Source organism: Chaetura pelagica, unplaced genomic scaffold (genome assembly GCF_000747805.2).
Source record: "Chaetura pelagica isolate M959 unplaced genomic scaffold, ChaPel_1.0 scaffold124, whole genome shotgun sequence".
NCBI classification, from domain to species: domain Eukaryota; kingdom Metazoa; phylum Chordata; class Aves; order Apodiformes; family Apodidae; genus Chaetura; species Chaetura pelagica.
In genome coordinates, this window is record NW_009952891.1 from 780,836 (window position 1) to 800,982 (window position 20,147).

General features: G+C 44.8%; 1 protein-coding gene across 3 annotated transcripts in view; it reads left to right on the forward strand.

The window, feature by feature from the left end:
* Positions 1-19,935, forward strand: part of NPRL3 (nitrogen permease regulator-like 3 (S. cerevisiae)) — a 40,982-nt gene extending 21,047 nt beyond the window's left edge. For all 3 annotated transcript variants that reach the window (XM_009995489.1, XM_009995490.1, XM_009995491.1), the window contains 7 exons: positions 743-880; positions 1,417-1,573; positions 3,068-3,174; positions 4,382-4,511; positions 13,292-13,481; positions 14,604-14,796; positions 19,762-19,935. In XM_009995489.1, coding sequence (XP_009993791.1) covers positions 743-880; positions 1,417-1,573; positions 3,068-3,174; positions 4,382-4,511; positions 13,292-13,481; positions 14,604-14,796; positions 19,762-19,927 — 1,081 coding nt within the window. In that variant the 3' untranslated portion in view covers positions 19,928-19,935. The remainder of the gene's footprint in view (positions 1-742; positions 881-1,416; positions 1,574-3,067; positions 3,175-4,381; positions 4,512-13,291; positions 13,482-14,603; positions 14,797-19,761) is intronic.
* The last annotated feature ends 212 nt before the right edge of the window (positions 19,936-20,147 follow it).

Genomic DNA, 20,147 nt, shown 5'->3' on the forward strand with positions numbered 1-20,147 from the left:
ACTACCTGAGTTTTATGTTTGTTGCTCTGCTTTTCCAACTTCCTGGATTTTTTTTCAGCAAAAGAGACTTACAGTTGCTTTCAGGCTGAACAGACTTTGTTGTTCCTGAGATGTCCATCATTTCCACTCCAGTCCTGTTGTCTGAAGTGAGCTTAAAGGCTTAGCTCAGTCGCTGCGGTTTCCTAGAATGAAGAAACCATTTAACAAGCACGTTTGTGATTTCATGTGACAAGCAGGAGCACGTTAGTAGGAAACAAACAACCTAAGCAGAACCAAAGGAGTCTGTTATTGTGGAAGCTTGCTGCTTGTAACACCCCTTGCCCAATACAGACATCTGCTTTTCTTTTTCCTTGGAGAGGAAGATGGAAATTAGAGTTGAAAATATTGTGCCAAATTCATCTTTGGCCTTTGCAGCTCTAGTCTAGGGAATTTTCCGGTGCCTTGCAGCAGATCTTCAAGAAACTATTAACTTGAGATATTGCCACAATGTTAAGAGCAGAGGGAGCAGAAAATCAGTAGGATGAAGTATTTCAACCCCCCTGCAAGCCTCATAGGGGACAATGCTCTGCAAGTGCAAGTTAGGGAAGCCCTTGCAGCTGAGAATCAGCTGGTCCAGTCTGGGGACAGACTAGTTACATTCAGTCTTTATGTATCCTGATGTGATTCCTGTGGTGAATCTGAACCACTGTTTGCTTTAGTTATACATGGTAAATGCTGTATGTATTTATTTTCCCTATTTTAGTCTCTGCACAACAGGGGTGGTCCGTTTACATATTAACAACTGGCTGGAAGTGAGTTTCTGCCTGCCTCATAAAATCCATTACGTTGCCACAAACTTCATACCCCCTGAAGCAATTGAGAGAAGCCTGAAATCTATCAGGTAAGAGCAAGCTCTGTGCTTCAGAGTGTGACACTGAGCTGTGGTGAGTGCATTGGCTGAGACAAGACTCCCTGAAGCTGAAGCAGTGGTACCATGATGCTGGGCTCAGGCTCTGTCATATCTTTTTTTCTGAACTCCATATTTACAACTTTTTACCAGCAAAAGTGACTGACTTTCACTTTCTTCCCATCTCTGCTCCATTCTGTATTTCAGTAATGCAGATGAGCAGTTTTCAGACTAGTTCTCCAGGCTTAATTGCATGCCAGCACAGTGCAGTCTTTTTTCTGGTCACTGGGACATCCAGTTACCATAAATTCTCTATTCCCTTTTTGTAGGGAGCATAACATAAACCCAAGGTGACATAAACCCAAGGTTATTCTGAACCCACTTACATCAAATGGATGATATTTGGGAATGGAAAAAAACCCTTCTGTTTTTGTACCAATAGATTGACCCCAGGTGTCATGGTCTGGGAACAACTTAGCCTTCAGGAAACACTGCAGTTTACTGTGCAAATGTATTCTATTTTTCTGCAGGCCTTACCATGCCCTATTACTTTTAAATGATGAGAAGTCATTGCTTAATGAGCTCCCGTTGGACTGCTCTCCTGCCCTGGTGAGAGTAATTAAAACTACCTCTGCTGTGAAGAATTTGCAGCAGCTGGCTCAAGATGCTGACTTGGCATTGCTGCAGGTATGGGGAGCTGTCAGCATCAGCTCAAATTCTTTTAAATCATGAAGTCTTTTCTTTCTGGGTGCCAAGGGGTTTCTGTGGTACAGGAGCATGTCAGTTCTTTGGGTGTGCACAGAGCGCACAGTGCAAGTGTGAGTTGTAGAACTCTGTCTTCCCTGTGCCTGCCTGTTAAGTAATTAAAACAGAACCAGTGGTAGTCCTGACTTGCACCACAGTGGTCTGTCTTGGTTCTGCCACGTTGATATCTGTGTGCAAACAGAGGCACCCAAAATACAAGTGAAAGCTTAGGACTACCATGGCCAAAGATGTTGTTTCCCCTGGGTCTTTTCTGCTGAAGAGCTCTGAGAGCCTGTGCAGACCTATCGACTGCCCTTAGTGTGCTGGTCTTGGACTTTGCAGAGTCCCAGGAAGAAGCTCTAGTTTAGGCTTGGGCAAAAGTTTTTGAGCTGGTCTCTCCAAGCCAGCAGCTCATTCCAAAAGCCTTCCCAGTACTGGCAACCAGATTCCAAATCTGAATTGCTCAAGGTGATGTGACAAGCCCTTGAAAACGGGCATTTGTGCCAGTGAAGGGAAGGAGATTCCAGCAATCATGTGAGACATGAGACCGTGGTCGTTGTGGACCTTTGTTTGTCAGGCCTGATGGTTATATTAGATGATTCAGGTGAGGCACTCCATGCTTCTGAGGGTCAATTCCAATCCAGGGTGCAATCTATGGTCTGTGTAACAGAGGACTAGAACATGGCTTGTCATCTTGGATGCTCCTGATGGTAGGTCCACACCTTCTTATTCCAAAAGTCCTGTTTGGTAATAAAATTTCCAGGTCTGCTTACAGCAGTCTGTGGTGTGACTTGGCATTATGTAGCTATGGGATTAATTCTGGAAATTCCCTCCTGCTTCTGTAGTTTTGTTCTCCACAAAAAAGCAAAGTTAAATTCATCTAATGGTACAGGCTGGATTTTATGTCTCACAGATGCTACTTATGTGGCTCTTCCAGAGCCATTAACAACCACTGGCTTGTTTAAGACATTAAAATACTTTGTGTAACTCATTACTAAAATATCTCAGTGCAGTAAAAAGGCAGTGTTGATTTCCTTTATGTTTGTATCATAGGATAGGCTGATTCTTTTGGGGTTTTTTTCATATGTAACACCTAATGCATTTTGTGCAGAAACAAAAATAGTTTTTTGGGGCATGCATGAAAAGTAACTGAACGAAAGTCAATATAGTTTGAATAAATCCCTTTAAGGCAAGAAATACTAAGTTGCTTAGAAATGTGAAGTGAACCTCTGGAAATTCATAACCTTGTCAAATGTTTTTTTGATATGCCATATGTTATATTAAGCAAGGAATTTATTCAGAAGGCAGGGTGAAAGGATGGAACATCCTTCTTTCCTTTCAGCTCAAACAAGACTTTTTTGTCGTTGTGTAGAACTCTTGCCGAGAGTTTGAATTTTGCTGTTGCTCCCCTAATTTTTCCTTGTTTTCTCAATGCAGGTTTTCCAGCTTGCTGCACACCTTGTTTACTGGGGAAAAGCAATTATTATTTATCCTCTGTGTGAGAACAACGTCTACATGCTCTCTCCAAATGCCAGCGTCTGTCTGTAAGTAGAAGGAAAGTGTGTGGCTGTAGCAACAAAGTGGTGAGACGTCCAGACAGGCTTTCCTTCCCTGTCTCACTGGACACAAACCATGTTTCTGAATCTGGAAAGGCACATAAGAATTTGTGTGTGGTAAGATCATGGCAGATCAATAAGCTTCTGCAGCCATGTGGGCCTTGGAAGCAATATTTTCTCTGTGAAGCTACTTGTAGTATTTTTAGGATGCTTTCTGACTGAGGGTCCCTGTCAGAAAGGCTGTATGAACCTGAAGCAGTATGGAAACAAAAATACTGTATGATGAAGTGAAATAAATGAGTGTTTCATAGAACTTGCTCTGTATCTAGCACACAGCATCACCTGAGATCAATAAGAAATAGCAAATCAGAGTAGTGCTGCTGTCACTGTTGTATTGTTTCATATTGATGGCATTTTATACTGAAACACCTTCTCACAGGCAGAAGGCAATGTGGCCACTTTGAGAGCAGGCAGCAGCAGTGCAGGGGAGATGTGGAGGCACTGCTGGGTGTTTTTGCTCTGCTGAAGATTGGCAACCCTTTCTGTGTTGGGTTTTGAGATGCTTTTAGAATCTCTGTTGGAACTTGATTATAGAAAAGTAGTTTTAAGTAAAAAATTCTGGGATGGGAGTATAAAAATAGGGCTGGAGGGGACCTTGAGGTCATTCACAAACAACTGTGACTGCATCATATATGGCAGTGCTGTTCTTGATGACCTTGGTAGATGGAAATCCCAAGACAGACAGTTTTCTTAATATTTAACTTGACTCTCCAGCATCAGCAGGGAGAGCAGTCACATCTGCATCTGCTGGACTTGAAGGTCTTTTCCAAATGGCACGCTTCTATGATTCTGTATTCAAAGACTGTGTGTGTATCCTGTCCATCCCCATCTTCTCTTTACTGCCCAATCCCTGTTCCTGTGATCAGGGACTGCACAGGTCTAGACTTCTTATAATTTTTATTTTTCTGCTCTGGATTCCCTCCACACCTGGAATACTGTACTGGGGCTGATTGTAACACCAAGATGAAAGTGAACATGCTCCTTGCTTGCTTTTGCAGGATGCAACATGCCATGAACTATCCTTGCACAGACAATATTTCATTTGGAAATTGGCACTTCAGTAATGCTTAAATGGATAAGTGTTACACTGACCAGCAATATAAAACTGATTTCTGCCTCTCCCTCTTTTCTGTAGTTACTCTCCGCTAGCGGATGCGTTTTCCTGCCAGTTCCGGGGCCACAACCTGCCCTCCATGCTCTCCAAGTTCTCCCTCCCAGTGTCACTCTCAGAGTTCAAGAATCCACTCGCTCCACCTGTGCAGGAGGTGAGATAGGCTGTGCACAAGAGCTCCTCGTTCTCCTGCTGATGAGAAAAAGGAATGGTGTTGCTTCTGCAGCACCTAGTCAGGAGCCTTATTGCAGGTTCAGAAGTTGCCAGTTACTGTGTTTCCAACTATGTGATTTGTTGTTTCGTATCCACCTGCCAAAAATCTGGGAGGGATGTTCAAGGTGAAGCTGGGTGGATGCTCTGTGGTAGCAAAGCACAATTCTAACAGGAAAATTAGAAAATTTCTTGAGTGTCACAGGAGGCAAAACTGAAACTCCCATTTGGTCTGTTGAAAACTGTCATCAATTAGTAGGGCTTAGAGCAAGTTTGTGGATGCCTCACAATCATGTTAAATTTTATTATATTCCATCTGCTTTAAGTTCACAATCTGCTTTTAAAAGCAAACTATCTATTCACTTAGGTTTTGTTGTGAAACTGGAATTGTTGAAAGGCTGTTAGAGGAAGGAGACTCAGCATGTAGTCAGCAGAAGTCCATGTGTTACAAGATTAGCATTTTGATGTTCAGATTTGGGACAATAATATATGGATTTTGGACCTGTGAGCTGTTGTTTTGCTCACGCAGAGCTCATGGCCTGCGGCGTTTCTGGGAACTGGTGAAATGCAAGAAAGAGCTCCATAATGTGAGGTCTCCTGGCTGACACTTCCCAAATGAAGAAGCCTGGACCTCTGAACACAGCTTGTTGTGGCAGAGGAAGCACAGGCAGGTTTCTTTGGCTGATTTGTAGAGATGTTTCCTGGCTTCATACTCAGATGACTCGCTGGCTCCATGAATTTAGCCACTGGTCAAATATCTGGAAGATTAACATCAACTGCGCACACAGGCACAATTGTGAGAGAAGAATTTGTTGTAATTACAGGTTGGCAGAGATTATGATCAGAGATAATGATAAGTAATGAGGTAGTGTCTAATCCCAATAGTATGTACTGGTCAGCTGCCACCTTGAGAGGCAGGGGAAGAGCAGTCAGTACTTGGTTGCAGTTACAGACAAATCAGTGTCCTGAAAATTGAAGCTGAGTTGATAGTATTCATTTTATTCCCACTGCAGTAGCTTCAGGAGGCATTCTTATTCTTAGGATTCCTTTTAAAATTAATTACTTGCCTTAATACTTCTCATTCAATACTTCTGGTTGTTCTCAGAGGTCCTACTTCTGTTAAAACACACAAATAAAATCTGCTACTTACTGCTGCAGTTGTGCCTTGAAACAACGTGTGAGCAATGTCTGCCAGAGCTGCTGGAGTGCTACCATGGCTCTTTCAGAGTGCATGCCTGCTCTCTGGTGCTCACCTGTCCATGATGGGGCCCTAAAGGTGAAAAGCATGGCTTGTTTTCACTGTCCTTTCAACATGTATGGAAGGAGGAAGGATGGTGCTGTGAAAAGCTATGGAAGGGCCTTCTACAGTGTGGAAAGGGGAGGTGAGGTCTATGGGTGCAGAAGAGTCAGGGACACATTGGCAAGATGTGTGTGAAGATGGAGGCCACCATACACTGCTGGGCTGCTTTCAGTCATGGCAAGCTTCTTCTGGATAAAGATAAGCATGACAGTTCTTGGGGGAGTTTAGACCAGAGAGACTTTTGACATGTTTTCAGATCAATATATGTTATTCTACTGTGATTTACCTGTGTAGAACTCTTTTTATTATTGTTTTGTTAGGAACTAGCCTTTCAAGGGAGATGAATCCAGTCCCTGGCTTGAAGTAGTCAGGCTCCAATTGTAATTACCAGATCTAGTCGATAGAGCAATTAATCTGATGAAATGTAGGTGGGGTTTTTTTTCCACCGTGCACAAGATACTGTACTCTGAACTGTAAATATTGTCAAATTGTATTTGCTTTGCCTTTGAAAAAAACTTAACAAAGTTGAGACCTTTCACTGTAATTTTATGCTTTGTGTACATAGGAGGGGAGATTAAGTTTTTTTAATCTTCAGATCTTCAAAAAGGTTTTCTGGTCAAATCTTGCTTTCTTTGCAGCTGAAAAAGTGCAAAAGTTGAGACCTTTCACTGTAATTTTATGCTTTGTGTACATAGGAGGGGACATAGGGTTCTTTTAATCTTCAGATCTTCAAAAAGGTTTTCACTAGTGGTCTGTTATCTGGTGCTTTCATCATGCTGACTGTAGTGTCTCTGTATTTCTGAAGGTCATTTGTGCTAGAAGGTCAGTATTGTGGGAAGGGCTGTATTTTCTGCAGAAACTGTTATGGTCTCATGGCATCCATCCCATTTGATTCTTGTCTTAGGCATGGGATTGGCTCCCTCCTTTTGGCATCTGCTTCTGGATGGGCAGAGAGCACAGAAGGCATTAATAAAGACCATGATACAAAAGAGGGAAGCTGTTAAAAAGCCCTTCCTCCTGTTTTTATGTGAAGTTGTACTGCTTGATTTGAAAGAGGACGAAGTTATTGTTGTTTGCTTACTCTTATATGGGTGGAGCTGCTCCATTCCTTTGGGTAGATGGAAAAAATGAGACACTGACATTTTGATACTTGGGATGCTGTGGTATTATTTGGCTGGTAGGAAGTACAAACAACCTACAATACCTCGAGCAAGGACAAGGCTGCCTTGGAAGTGCCTGTCCACACTCTGCTTTTGGTGTCTGTGTCCAGTGAGAAGGAAAGGTCCAGTGGGTGCTGCCTGCCAGCTCTGCCAGTGCTTTCAGCCATCCCCCATGCTAGAGACAGGAATTCTTCTTGAGCTTGTTGTCTTGATCTCTTTTCTTGCCTGTGATGATGATGAGGATATTGTAGCTGAACTCTGTTGTATATTGGTGATCTTGTGATTATAATTTTGGAAGATTTTGGTATTCTTGCAGGGATCTCTATGCTAGCTTCCCTTTCCCTGTGTTTAACCTGCCTTGCTTGGATAGCAGTGTTGCAACAGCATGGGGATGAGCCTAGGCATACAGCTCAGCTGTTCTAAGGATATCTGGGTGCTGCTGAGAGGAGGCCCTGTTTTCCCTTTCCAATCTCAGGTGTGTGCACACATGCCTTCCTCCTTTCCCTCTTCCCTGTGTGCTGGAGCTCTGGCTTCTGCCCAGCTTGGCTTTATTCACTTAGCTTGTTTCAGCTGCACTCGTTTTCTGCCAGGTTAGCAGGGGGAGATCCAACAAGCTCCAGAGCTGGTACAGAATGAGGGAGGCACTTCTGCAGCTGGGGATGTGAGTGAGGAAAGCAGAAGCTCTTTTCCCCTTCCCATAGTGGTGAGGTGTCTGTTAGCTCACTGTGCTGTGTGGTGTCACCTGGACTTGCAGGGAACCAATGCAACCTGGGCCTGTCCTGCAGAGCAACCAGTTTAGCTCGCACTGCTGGTGCTGGACCGCACCAGGGTGCAGTCAGATCCTGTGAGCTGATACAATAGGGATACTCATCTTCCCCTTTAGTGTGTTTACTGGAAAAGAAGCAGTTTGCATCTCCTCTACCCTGACCCCAAAGAAGCTGTCCTTCCTTCTGCTGACCATGGCTGTTAGTTCCAGTCACTGTGCTCTCCTTTCACTTGTGTGGCACAGCCTAGATGTAACGACAGAGCACACCAGAATGGAGCTCTAGTCTTTTTCAGTGTCATTCACACCCCTTCAATACCTCCTGTGAAAGCACAGGAGCATGACCTGAAAGTTTTGGGTCAGCACATGTCGTTCATTGACAGACTGTGCACTTGGCTCTGCAGTTGGTGCCTGCTTTCAGTGTGAGGCTTTCTTTGTACAGTCTCAAAGTTTCGTCACCCAGCTACTCTGCACAAAGTTTATTTGCAAACCAAGAGAAAGGGATAATGCTTGTGGCTTCCCCTCATCCGTGGCCTCATTGTGGTCTCAGCTACTTCATCTGTTTCAGAAGAAGCAGTAGCATCTCTCTACCCTGCCTAGAGGAGCAAATGTGGACTAAAAGGAGGGATCTTTCCATTCATAACATAGGAGTGTTCCCCCATTTCCTCCCTGCATCCCCTTCACTACACTCACTCTTTATCATCATGTACATTCTAATTATTATTGTATGTATATAATACTCCCTTGATGGGAGTAGGATAACTGCAGAAAAAAACAAACAGATGGGAAAGTATGACAGCTGCCACTGAACAAAATGAATTTAATTTTTCCCTTCTGTTTTAATAAGTCTGGCCATCCTGTTGAGAGCAAGGCAGTGGTAGATGTGGCCTCTGCCTTGTACATCTGGAAAACGTGCTGTGCTTTGTGTAAGAGCCCAGTGGGGATTGAGGAGTGTGTCAGAAGGTGGGAGTGGGAGAGGAGCTGCATGCAAATACTGAATAGGCACTTTTGTGGTCTCAGCTACTTCATCTGTTTCAGAAGAAGCAGTAGCATCTCTCTACCCTGCCTAGAGGAGCAAATGTGGACTAAAAGGAGGGATCTTTCCATTCATAACATAGGAGTGTTCCCCCATTTCCTCCCTGCATCCCCTTCACTACACTCACTCTTTATCATCATGTACATTCTAATTATTATTGTATGTATATAATACTCCCTTGATGGGAGTAGGATAACTGCAGAAAAAAACAAACAGATGGGAAAGTATGACAGCTGCCACTGAACAAAATGAATTTAATTTTTCCCTTCTGTTTTAATAAGTCTGGCCATCCTGTTGAGAGCAAGGCAGTGGTAGATGTGGCCTCTGCCTTGTACATCTGGAAAACGTGCTGTGCTTTGTGTAAGAGCCCAGTGGGGATTGAGGAGTGTGTCAGAAGGTGGGAGTGGGAGAGGAGCTGCATGCAAATACTGAATAGGCACTTGTGTGTTCTGAGAGACATACTGCAAGTGGGACTGTTCTGCTGGGCATCTGGAAGGCATTAGGAGCCATGGGAGCTCTTGTTGGCAGAGATATGGAAGTAGTATGAAGGTGCATTGACATTCAGTTGGACTAGATATAAAATTGAGTTTTTAGAGTGGCAAGTTAAAAAACTGTCTTTCTAGGCCTAAATGGAGGGAATGGTTAACCTGAGGATTCAAAGCAGTTACCTAATGATTAAAATGGCAATATTAGACATTGACTGTTCTGTCTTATATTAAGGCAGGTCTTCAGAGTCTGTTTTTTTGCAAAATAGAGAGATGTTTTAATAGCTGATTAAACAGTGTGGTTTGAATGAAAAAGACTGGTAAAATATTTCAGTGAGCATCCATTTACCCCAGTGACTATGAAGGTGCCATCCTCCTGAGCCCAGACAGCCCTTAGTTCTCAAGTCAGACCTTGAAGAGTGCCTGTGTCAAATAACTGGGTAATCCAGACTGGAGAAAGCAAGCTCCTATGCTTTAGTAGGCAAAACAAGCTGTGTTTTAACTAAAAGTCCATCCTCATGTAGTGAGAAACAAATTAGGATTAAGTGCTTCTGGGTTGCTCCTTTTCCTTCCCCTTTCCTAAACCTATTGCTGGTCCTAGTTATTTTTAGGCCTGGGAAAGAGAAATACCCTGAAGAATCCTTGCAGGAATTGCCTTTTGAACACGTTACTCAAGGGTTTTACAAATATTCCCTTTGGTTCCCAGAGGGAAGAACATAATGAATGCTGGATCTTGTCCCTCCAAGACACAGGGCTGACCTTCCCTCTGCCTGTCCCAAACTGCCCAGATGGGCTGATGTATAGTTGCTTTTTCTCTGCTTTTGTCAGGCAGCACAAAGCAGGGTGTTGTTCCCAGGGCCTTGCGTGCCACTGTGCATGACAACACACTCCAGCTCCCCCGCTGGCATGATCAGCCCATGGCCACCCCCTTCTCCCCACCTGAAGAGGAAGGGGGTGGCCATGGGCTGATCCATGCCAGTGGGAATGATCCAGCTGCTGTGGCAGAGAGGACCCCCTGGCAGTAGACTGGAAAAAGGGAACACAGGGAGGGGGGAAGGATGAAAGGGATGTGGATGACATTTAGAGTTGGTTGTTAGTTAAATTAAGCAATGAAAAATGTGTTTTATTTCTGTCATGGTCCTGGTGTTTCAGCCAGAAAAGGGTGGCTGTGGATTCCTGCCATGCCAGATGATGGCTGAGTGAGTGGAGACAGGCCTGGGAAGCTACTCCCAGCCCTTTTGGCTTCAGCAAGGAGCCCGGCTCATTGAGTAGAGACCAAGCAGGAGGATAACCCTGTATCTCTGAGCATTTCCAACAGCCAGCACAGCACAGATGCTGCAGGGAAGCCTCTTCTGCAGACCTGTCTGTAAGCTCCATCAGTGCTCAAGAGGAGCAGATGGAGAATGGATATAGACCACATAAACTATTCACGTCCAGAAGGACAAGGGGCAGAACATATTGGCAAAGCCTGTGAAAACACTTGCTGCAGTTGCTAAGAAATAAATTTAAAGCTGGGAGAAGTGGACATGGTGTGAGGCACATCTCCAGTGATGGCACAGAGCACACTATTTGGGGCATGGTGCCAGCTAAGGATGCCTGCATTGCTTGAGCTTTTTTCTAGGGCTAGATGTTAGCAGGTACCAAATTCCCACTGAAGTCTAGTTTGCCACAGCTAACCATCAATGGTCACTCTCTCTTACCTAGAGATGATTGTTCAGGCTCACTTCAATCTGGAAGAACAGTTTTCTCCAGTTCTCAAGTTAGTCACAGCTGATATCCAGATTTGGGCAGAAGGGCACCTGGCAGTGGTTGGTTGTTCAGTGTTTTGGTGGTAAAGTTGTCACTCTACTTCTGTCTGGCTTCTTGTTCCCCTGAGCCAGAGCTGCTGGCTCAGAGTGGCTTTCTAGATGCTGCCACAAGAGCTCAGAGGTGAAGGTGCATGTACAGAATTACTGTTGGGTGAGGCTTTCCATGCATGTGGAGCTGTTGCAAAAGCGACTGGCTGCTTTTGTATCATGAAACCACCAAGGTGACCAGTGGAGGCTGGTCTAGGTCAGGCACTACTTGGCAGATTCTGCAGGTCTGGTAGAGCCTGTCTTACTGTCTCTTTGAAAGGCCTTGGATTTTTCCAGGGTTATTTTGTGCTGTTAAATGAGCAGACCTCTTTCATTCAATGTGAAACTAGCTAATCAGTTATCACTGTGTGCCAACAGGTTGGAAATGTAAGTAAAAGACATGAGACATCTTTCCATCCAGGCCTGCATCTGGAAGGAAAGCTTTTAGCAATATAATCACTGGAGTGAGCCTCCTCTCTCCTTCAGGCTGATTTCAGGTGTTAGCCAAACACTCTGCATTTGGGATGCTTTGTCAGCCTTCTTGTTCTGTAGATTTTCTATTAAACATGTAAAAATGAATTATGGCTTTTTAAAAAAAAATACGTTTGAAGGTGATCCCAGATAATCTCTTTTAAGATTAAAATCCATTCAGCCCCCAAAAGGGTAATCCCTGAAAAGACAGGGTGTGGCTCTGTCTGCAAACAGAAGATGTTTCTTTTGTGATTTGATAGCAGAGGAGAGGAACTGTGAATTATAAGATTGATTGAAAAAGGAAAGTTATGTGGGCTGATGAACTTCAGTTTGGGGCTTTTACAGAGATTTGGCCAGTTATCCTGATGATTAATACAGCAGAGTTAGCTTCCTTCTCAGAGTCTGAGCTCATTCTGCCTGTGTTTCTCTCACCCAAACAGTGCTTGTTGCTATGAAATCCCCAAACAGCTTTTGTCAGTGAATCAGTGTTTTCAGAGCCATTGGTGATGGGATGGGTTGCCTGCAGGGATATGAAAAGGCTTTTTGTGCAGAAATTCAGACACGATGATGCATTTTGAATGCTCCTGCAAAACTCCAGAAAATAGGCTGTGCCAAGAAGCTACCAACATTTGTCCCTCACACTGCCCACTGCTTTCAGCATCACCCTAGGGACTTTGTGCAGGGCTGCTGCTGTGACACAAAGGTGATGTGCATGTTTGTTCAAGACAAGGAGCCTCTCTCAGCACTTTTGAAACTCTTCCGTCTGACCCTCAAAACCTAGATGCCTTTAAAGGCTTGGCCTGTCCTATTATTACAGAGGGATGGTGAACAAATGGGGCATATGAACCCTTTGCAGTGAGAGGGGACTCCCTGGCAGCATCAGGCTGCTCTCTCTTGCCAAGGTTCCTGCTGCTGTCAGTGCTGTTTCTGCATCACTGAGTCCTGGCAGAGCTCTGGTCTCCAGAGTCTCTCCCATGGTTATGCAGCCATTTCCCCTCTGATTGCAAATGGGGTCTACTTCTGGGGACCTGTCTTGGTTGCTTGAGCTCTGCCCTGCTCTCTCCCTGGCTTTCTAGGGGAACCTATGCCTTAATCTGACCCCTCTGGAATTAACCCTTTGGTGATTAGGGATTTTAGTAGGTCTTGAGTAGAAATCAGCAAACTGGTCTCAGGGCCCACTCTGGTGGGCAACAGAGCCTGTGTCTAGTTGGCTCATTTTCCATGTCTGGTCTCGCAGAAGGAAGATTATGCCTTCTTTTTTTTTTTTTTATCCCCTATTAAATGTGTTTTGTTCAAAGAGGCCAAAACAACTCCAGGAGGGGCTCTCTGGCTAAAGCAGAGTGTGGTGGAGGGCACTGAGCTGCTCTGCTAGAACAGAGCAGGTGCTGGGCTATGGCAAAGGGGCAGGGCTGGTTCATTTGAGAACACTGGCTGTGCTGGTCAGTGTTGCATAAAGGTATATTGATCATTAAAGGCTTGATTGCATCCACAGAGGCTTTGGGTGTGATGAATGTCTGTGCCTGGTCACCTTTTTATGATTGGAGAAGAGATAAACCTGTGGCCGGGGGGCATTTCTCCTTGTGACTTCCTAGCTACAAAGCTTAACCCTTGTGCATTGTTTTCCTCCTGGATTTAATTCCATGGATGTTTAATACCTTGTTTCTCCCTCTGCAGACTCAGCTCATTCAGATGGTGATATGGATGCTCCAACACCGGCTTCTCATCCAGCTTCACACTTATGTCTGTCTGATGGTGCCACCAAATGAGGAGGAGTTCCGAGCCCAAGATGAAGATATGCCCTTTACTGCCAGAGTTGGAGGCCGAAGTTTAAGCACCCCAAATGCTCTCAGCTTTGGTTCCCCAAGTATGAGCACCCTGTTTTCTGCTGGTCAGGCTGCAGCTCACTTCTAGAGCTTCCCTAGCAGTGCCCAGGGTAGTCAGGCCCTAAGAACAAGGCAGCTCCTCTTTGCTGGAATGCTTGCTAATTAGGTCCAGCCCTTTTTAAACTTAGAAATGGACATTGGTAAAAGTCTTTGGGGCCATTAGACCTTAAATTCTTGTTTTTAGAAAGAAGTGCTGCTTTGTAACTTGCCATATTTTCATCTGGTCATGTAAAATTTATTTATCAGAAGTACTTCAGTTTTTTAAGTCACTCCCTGCTTCCATTCTGTCCTCAAGACTAACTGCCATGTTCCTGTGGCTGCACCACTGTTACTGCTTGAACTTTTGTTTTCAGGAGAGGAAGAAAATTGTGAGAGTTTGTTTCAAACAGCATTGGTTTCTGTAGAGCCACATAAAGGGCTGCAGAGCTAGTTGTTGTTCTCACGAGTGGTTGGTTTCTCTCCTGATTTCTTTAATCTCCTCAGTGTCATTTCTCAAAGTGATTCCAGGAAAGCATTTTTTTTCATGAGTATGAATCATATACAGTGCTGAAATCCCCAAACTTTCCTGTCTGTGCTGTCAGGAGCAGCATTGTCAGAACACCACTGAGGCTGGATATCAGGAGAGATCCTCTGTACAACATTCAGCCTTACACAAGTCAGGAATTAGGGCAGAAATCTTGGAACGTGAGTCAGATAAGTCTGTGATCTGTGTATTTTGGCTCACAAGAGGATCTTGTTTCCTGGCCTTTCTGCTTGCTCCCACCTTCTGAGCTGTTAGGCTTTTCATGTTACCACTTTGTGGTATTCCAACAGAGCTGGCTGGGAATTTTCTTTTCAGATGTTTTTTATGAACTGTTTATGGTCTCCAGAAGTACAATTTTCCACATAAATCGATGACTTTGAAACATTAGACTTTCCCATTGAGAAAATTGCTGTGTTGTCATATGACTAATTGCAGATATAAGTAGCATTTTGAGAGCCACTTGCTTGCTCTACAAATCTGATTATTTGGAAAGACTCCATAGAAACAACCTGAATTTATAATTTCTGCATCATTGTGCTGAGGAATACAAAAATTGTCTCTTTCTCTCTTCCCCTGATAGCTAGCAGTGATGACATGACTCTGACAAGCCCTAGCATGGATAATTCCAGTGCTGAGTTGATACCTGGTGGGGACTCACCCCTAAATAAAAGGATGACAGAGAATCTCCTGGCAAGCTTGTTGGAACATGAACGGGAAGCTATCCTTAATGTCCCTGCTGCCCAAAATCCAGAAGATCTTCGTATGTTTGCAAGGTAGGAAATGAGGAGAGCAGAATGTGATCTTTTTCTTTTTTTCTTATTCTTGCTGTTTTGTTGAAGGATTGGTGTGGACTTTGAGCAAATCCTAGTAGCTTAGGATTTTGGAGGATAAGTTATTTTGGGTTTGTTCCCCTAATACTTCTTTCATCTGTGCACATGAGTTTTTTGACAAAAACTAATGCATGTGTCACAAGAACACTTGTTAAGAGTCCTGGATGTGTGAAGAAGCATCAGGGTGTGTGGTTGGACAACAGGGACTTGACTGTTTTTATGCCAGTTTTCCTGTGTCCACACATGGTAGATATAAAACTGCACAGCCTGAAAAAAAACCTTCTAAGCCTGCAAAGTAAAGACCCAGCAATGCTGATGCTGTCACTTTGTGTCCAGTGATATTTCCAAGCCAGCTATACTTTTCTAGGGTTTGTAAACTCCATGCAAATATGAGACAGAGACATCAGACACAAAACCAGCCTAAGTACTTTTACAGACCAGTCTAGAAAGGTTTCCAGGTCTGTTTTGCAGAGATGAGCTGCTCGTTACGTTAGGTTAGTTAGCTCAAGTCATTAGGATGTGTGATCAGTAGCACACAGTTTTGTTGTTACAAATTTGAAGCAACTGAAATACACAAGATGTGGTTCCACACGTGGTAAAATGCAGAATGAGTTTGTAACCAGCCATCTGGCAAGAAGGTGTGGGGGAGAAGACTTTTTCTTCCTAAGTATTTCAAAACACAGTGGCATCACTGGAATGCAGCTTCCACTGGTTTGCATACTTGTGGAGCAGAAAACCACCTGAAGCAAGTGCTGCAGCTTTTCCTCTGCTTCCCAGATGCAGTTGGTAATCCCCTGAAAACCTGGTTCTTGCCCTAGGATGGATATAGTCAAGCACCTAGAGAAATTGTAAGAGTAAGAAAACACTTTTCTTGTCTGTGGCAAAGTTTGCAGCTGTGCTGTGCTCAGATGTCTTCATAGAGCACTCTCAAGCTTGTGGGTAGTTAATGATCTCTGAATTACTCATCTCCTCCTCCATCTTCTGTAAACTGTTCAGAGGATAATCTCTGATGGAGAGGTAACACTCTGGCCATTTGAGAACTTGGAAATTTTTTTTTCCTCATTACAAGATGAATCAGTACAAAACCAGTGAGAAAGGAAAGTAAAAACAAAATAATAATAGGTGATATCTTAAGGTGGAATTTCTGGGGGATGTTTTGAACCAGTTTAGTGGCAATGTGGATTCTTACAGGGAGAAGAGAAGAAAGGATTTCAGGGTTGCTCCCCTATCACTTCCCTCATCTGGGTAAAAGAGCCATTTGAATGAAAGCTTTGGAATAACAGATGCAAAAAAATGTACTTTGGTTTCTTCATAAAAGCAGCTGCTGTAACCAGGGAGCTGCCTGAATGCTGTTTGTTTCGTGGGTTTTTCATGCACCAGGCTCTTCTGCAGGCCCCCAGGATGCCTTTGCTAAGTCTGAATTTCCATTCTACTATAGATTGAATTGCCAACTTCAGAGTTTACCCTGAAGTCAGCAGCGAGGGAGAGAGATGTGATAAACAAACGGGTCCTGTGGGTGGGATGCTGAAGTGCACAAATGGGAATGTTTATGTGAGACACTCTTGGTTACTGGTGGCTTTATGAGACACCATAACTTGGAGGTAGTGGGTGTATTTTCTCTCTTTTTGTGCCATGAACCATCAGAGATGAGTGTCTGGGTAAACCTATTGCTCTTAATGGAAGTGTAAACAATTGTGGAGAGGCTGCTGCTGTGAAGGGGGGACCTCCCTCCTTACCCTGACACAGGGACTGCACCAGCTCTTCTTTTTGCTCCATTGTGAGGAACAGCAGCCTCCTGAGGGCTGTGCTCTGGCATATAGCTCTGCTCCATCAGCTGCCTCCAGAACAAACTCCTGCTATAAATGCATAGTTAGTACACTAAATATACTGCAACTGCCCTTCCAAGGGTAGCTGTGTGTGCACACAGGGATGGGCTATTTTCAGCACAGCAATAAAGTTCAGCCCCATACATTTTCTTCTGCCTCTGGATGCCTGTTACTCATCAAACAGATGGCAGCAAGAGGTGGTGCCTGTCCATTGCTATGCACAGCCAGTTTTTGCAAGGCAGAAATCTTTGGGGCAAATAATGAATACTGAGACTTGGCTCCAGCAGTGGCTGCATTAGTCCTTGCAATATTCAATGGGAATTGAAATCCAAGTTCTTTCCTTAGGTGCTGCTAGAGGAGAGTTGGCATGTCTTTCCAGAACTAAACTTAGGAAGGAGTCAGGTTCTTTCTGAGCTGGATCTTCAGTAATGTACCCAAAGCTTTCCTCACTGCACAAAGAGCTGTGCTTTCAAAGACAGTTTTAGGGTCTAGTCGTGGCTGTGGAATCACTTCCAGGATTTTTCTTGCTTTTAGACTGGGAGATGGAGATCCTTTACTCCACTGAGGAATGCTCAGTAGTGGCACTAAGCTTTGGACAGTTCTGCTCCATTTTCAAGCAGTGCTGGTGGAAGGGGTATTTCCTTGGCCAGAAATAAGCTAATTTTATCTGAATTAGTAGTCTGAGGTAATCTTTTTAGTGTTTAAGAACACTAGACTGCTGTCAGAGAGGCAGCTCTTGCAGGAGAGGAGAACAGTGATGACCAGTAGTCTTCCGTCATCACAGCTGGTTCTGGACATGCACATCTGTCTTACCTGTGGATCTTCAGAGGGACTCAGGTGCAATGTTGCTGTCCCAGGAAGTGCCATCTGATGTCCTGTTTGGGCCCCAGAAATGTTCATTGCCCAGACGAAGGGAGCACCCACCTTGGCTGGAACTGAGTGGCCCACGTTACAGCCTTGTAGATTTTAGTTGGCTTTTGGGATGACTTCTTCCCTGGGAGGGTGGTGCAGCCCAGGGCAGATTACCCAGGCATGCAGGAGGGATCTCCATCCTTGGAGGGTTTCAGAGCTTGGCTAGAAAATACTGCAGCACTGGCAATAGTCCACCTGGAGCAGGATGCTGGATTAGCCTTTGGAGGGGTCTTCCAGCTGGTGTTTTTGTGATGTTTTTTAATATCCTCTCTAGCTTTTATTGGAATGGAAAGTATTTAATCTTGATCTGTTACAAATCCAGACTGTCTTTGAATGGATTTATTGGAAAACTCCTGCTTGGTCTGTGTGGCTGTTGAAAGCCAGGTCATAAACATTTGCATAGCAGACAGCTGTGCCAGGAGAGCATGGACAATCACAGGGAGCAGCTTTGTAGAAGGGAGAGAACACAAAGCTTTTGAAATCTTTTTCAAAATAACTTTTTGAACAGTGATACAAGTTGTAAGATACAATAGCTCAGGGAATGGTCCGGCTTTGACACATAGACACACAAAGTGATGCTGACCCTGCTAATGGCCACTTCTCTGTGTACACTGTTGGCCAGGCAAAGAAGCCAATTAGCCTGATTTAAATACCCAGTGGGAGATACTGCAGAAGGCAAATGCACAGCCCAGAGAGTGGAAAGGTAAATAGGACTGGAGCTTGTCTGTCTGTTTATACTGCAGATACAGACATAGCAATTATGTTCTACACAGTGGTGCCAACCTGGGAGCTGGCAGGTGAATGTCAAAGTAGAGGGAGTCTGCAGTGTGCTGAGGTTGCACAGGGCTGAGGCAGTGGGGGTTCCAGCTCTGAGCTTGTTGAGGGACTGAGAGGAGGGTGAGAGGAGGGACATGGCAAACTGGGGAGGAGAGAAACACAAAAGACAGAGTGCTAGAGGTGAGACCTGCTTGTTGCAGTGCATCAGGAGAGTATGATGGATGGAGGGGTGTTTCATAGTGACATAACCCATGACAGGAGTGCCAGGCCTGAGGAGAAGACAGCTGAGCAACCCTTGGTCTTCAGGGAAAGCATGAGAGACCCCATCCTGCTGTCCTTTGAACCAGGCAGGCATGCTCCAAGAGCTATTTGCTGTCTTCAGAGGGCTGATCCTGCATGAGGACTGTATGAATAAACTGGAAAATACATCCTGTCATCTCCACTCTTTTTTACTGTCAGTTGGCATGAAACAGCAGGCCAGCATATCCCTGAACTGCAGATGGGTATGGAAACATGAGCTGAAGTGCAGAGCGTGATGTGTAACACCTGGGGTTGCACATCTGTCTGTGTAGCTGGGGAAGTGATTCTGGCATGTGCCTTTGGTTCCAAGTTTAGAAGGTTGTTAAGACAGTTAAGAGACTGAGCAGTGAGTGAACTTGAGCTTTGTCTGGAGGGCTGGCTTGGTGTTATGGCTCTGGAGGATTCCTGGGGAGCAGGACCTCAGCATTGAAGAGGCTGCAGCAGTTTGTTAGTCTTACCCCCTGCCATGACTGACTGTGCAGGCCAAGGTTTTCTGTTGTCTGTAGCGTGTTGGTGGCCAGCAAAGGGCTGTCTGTTCTGCTTCTATTTAAAAAGAACTGGGAATTTAAGAAGCCACTGTGGTTTGAACTTAGGCTTCAGGCTTTGGGGGCTCTTTGGGGGCTTTAAAACTCCTTAGAGCTTCTCTGTGGTGTCTGTCACCAAAATTTCCAGCTCCCTGTGACTGCTCCACCTGACCAAACCTCAAGTGCACAACTGCAGTTACCAAGCCCTTGGGCTGCTGTGAGAGAAAAATACGCTCTTAATTTGAAAACAAGTGTAGGTACCCAGGCCTCTGACACAGAACTGTGACAAAGGGCAGTGTAGAACCAGGTAAGAGGGCAGAAGTAAATCTGCCACTTCCTGACTTGTTAAGGCTTGTTGGCACTTGTGGTTCTTTACTTTCTTGAATTAAAACTGTGTTGAAGATGGATAATTTCAGGAAATGCCCAAGGTTAGGGAAGCTTTTGCTACAAAGTGGACCTTTGCAAAGCTCTGAGGGACACAACCAAAGACCCTCTGATCTGGCAGGATCAGTTCTAGCTGCATGCACTTGCTTTTGGCTCATGTGCCTCCCTTGCTGTCCTTCCCCCAGGCTGCTGCACTACTTCCGAGGCCGGCACCATTTGGAGGAGATCATGTACAACGAGAACATGCGGCGCTCCCAGCTCCTGATGCTCTTCGACAAGTTCCGCAGTGTGCTGGTGGTCACCAGCCACGAGGACCCTGTGATTTCAGTTTTTCAGTCTCTCTTAAAGTGACTCTGCTGGCAAAGGAAAAGAACCTGCTACACCCCCCATGCTGGTATTGTGAAAGATGCCTGAAAACGAAAGGAGGCTATTTCGATTCCTTCTTGCCATGTGACACAGAAGACCAGGTTCTCCCCATCTGCTGCTGCCTGTGGTGGCAGCTGAGGCTGGTCTGTGCGAGGGCTCTGGGGCTGCTGCAGGACACTGTGCAGCTCTTCAGCCTGGATTCCTG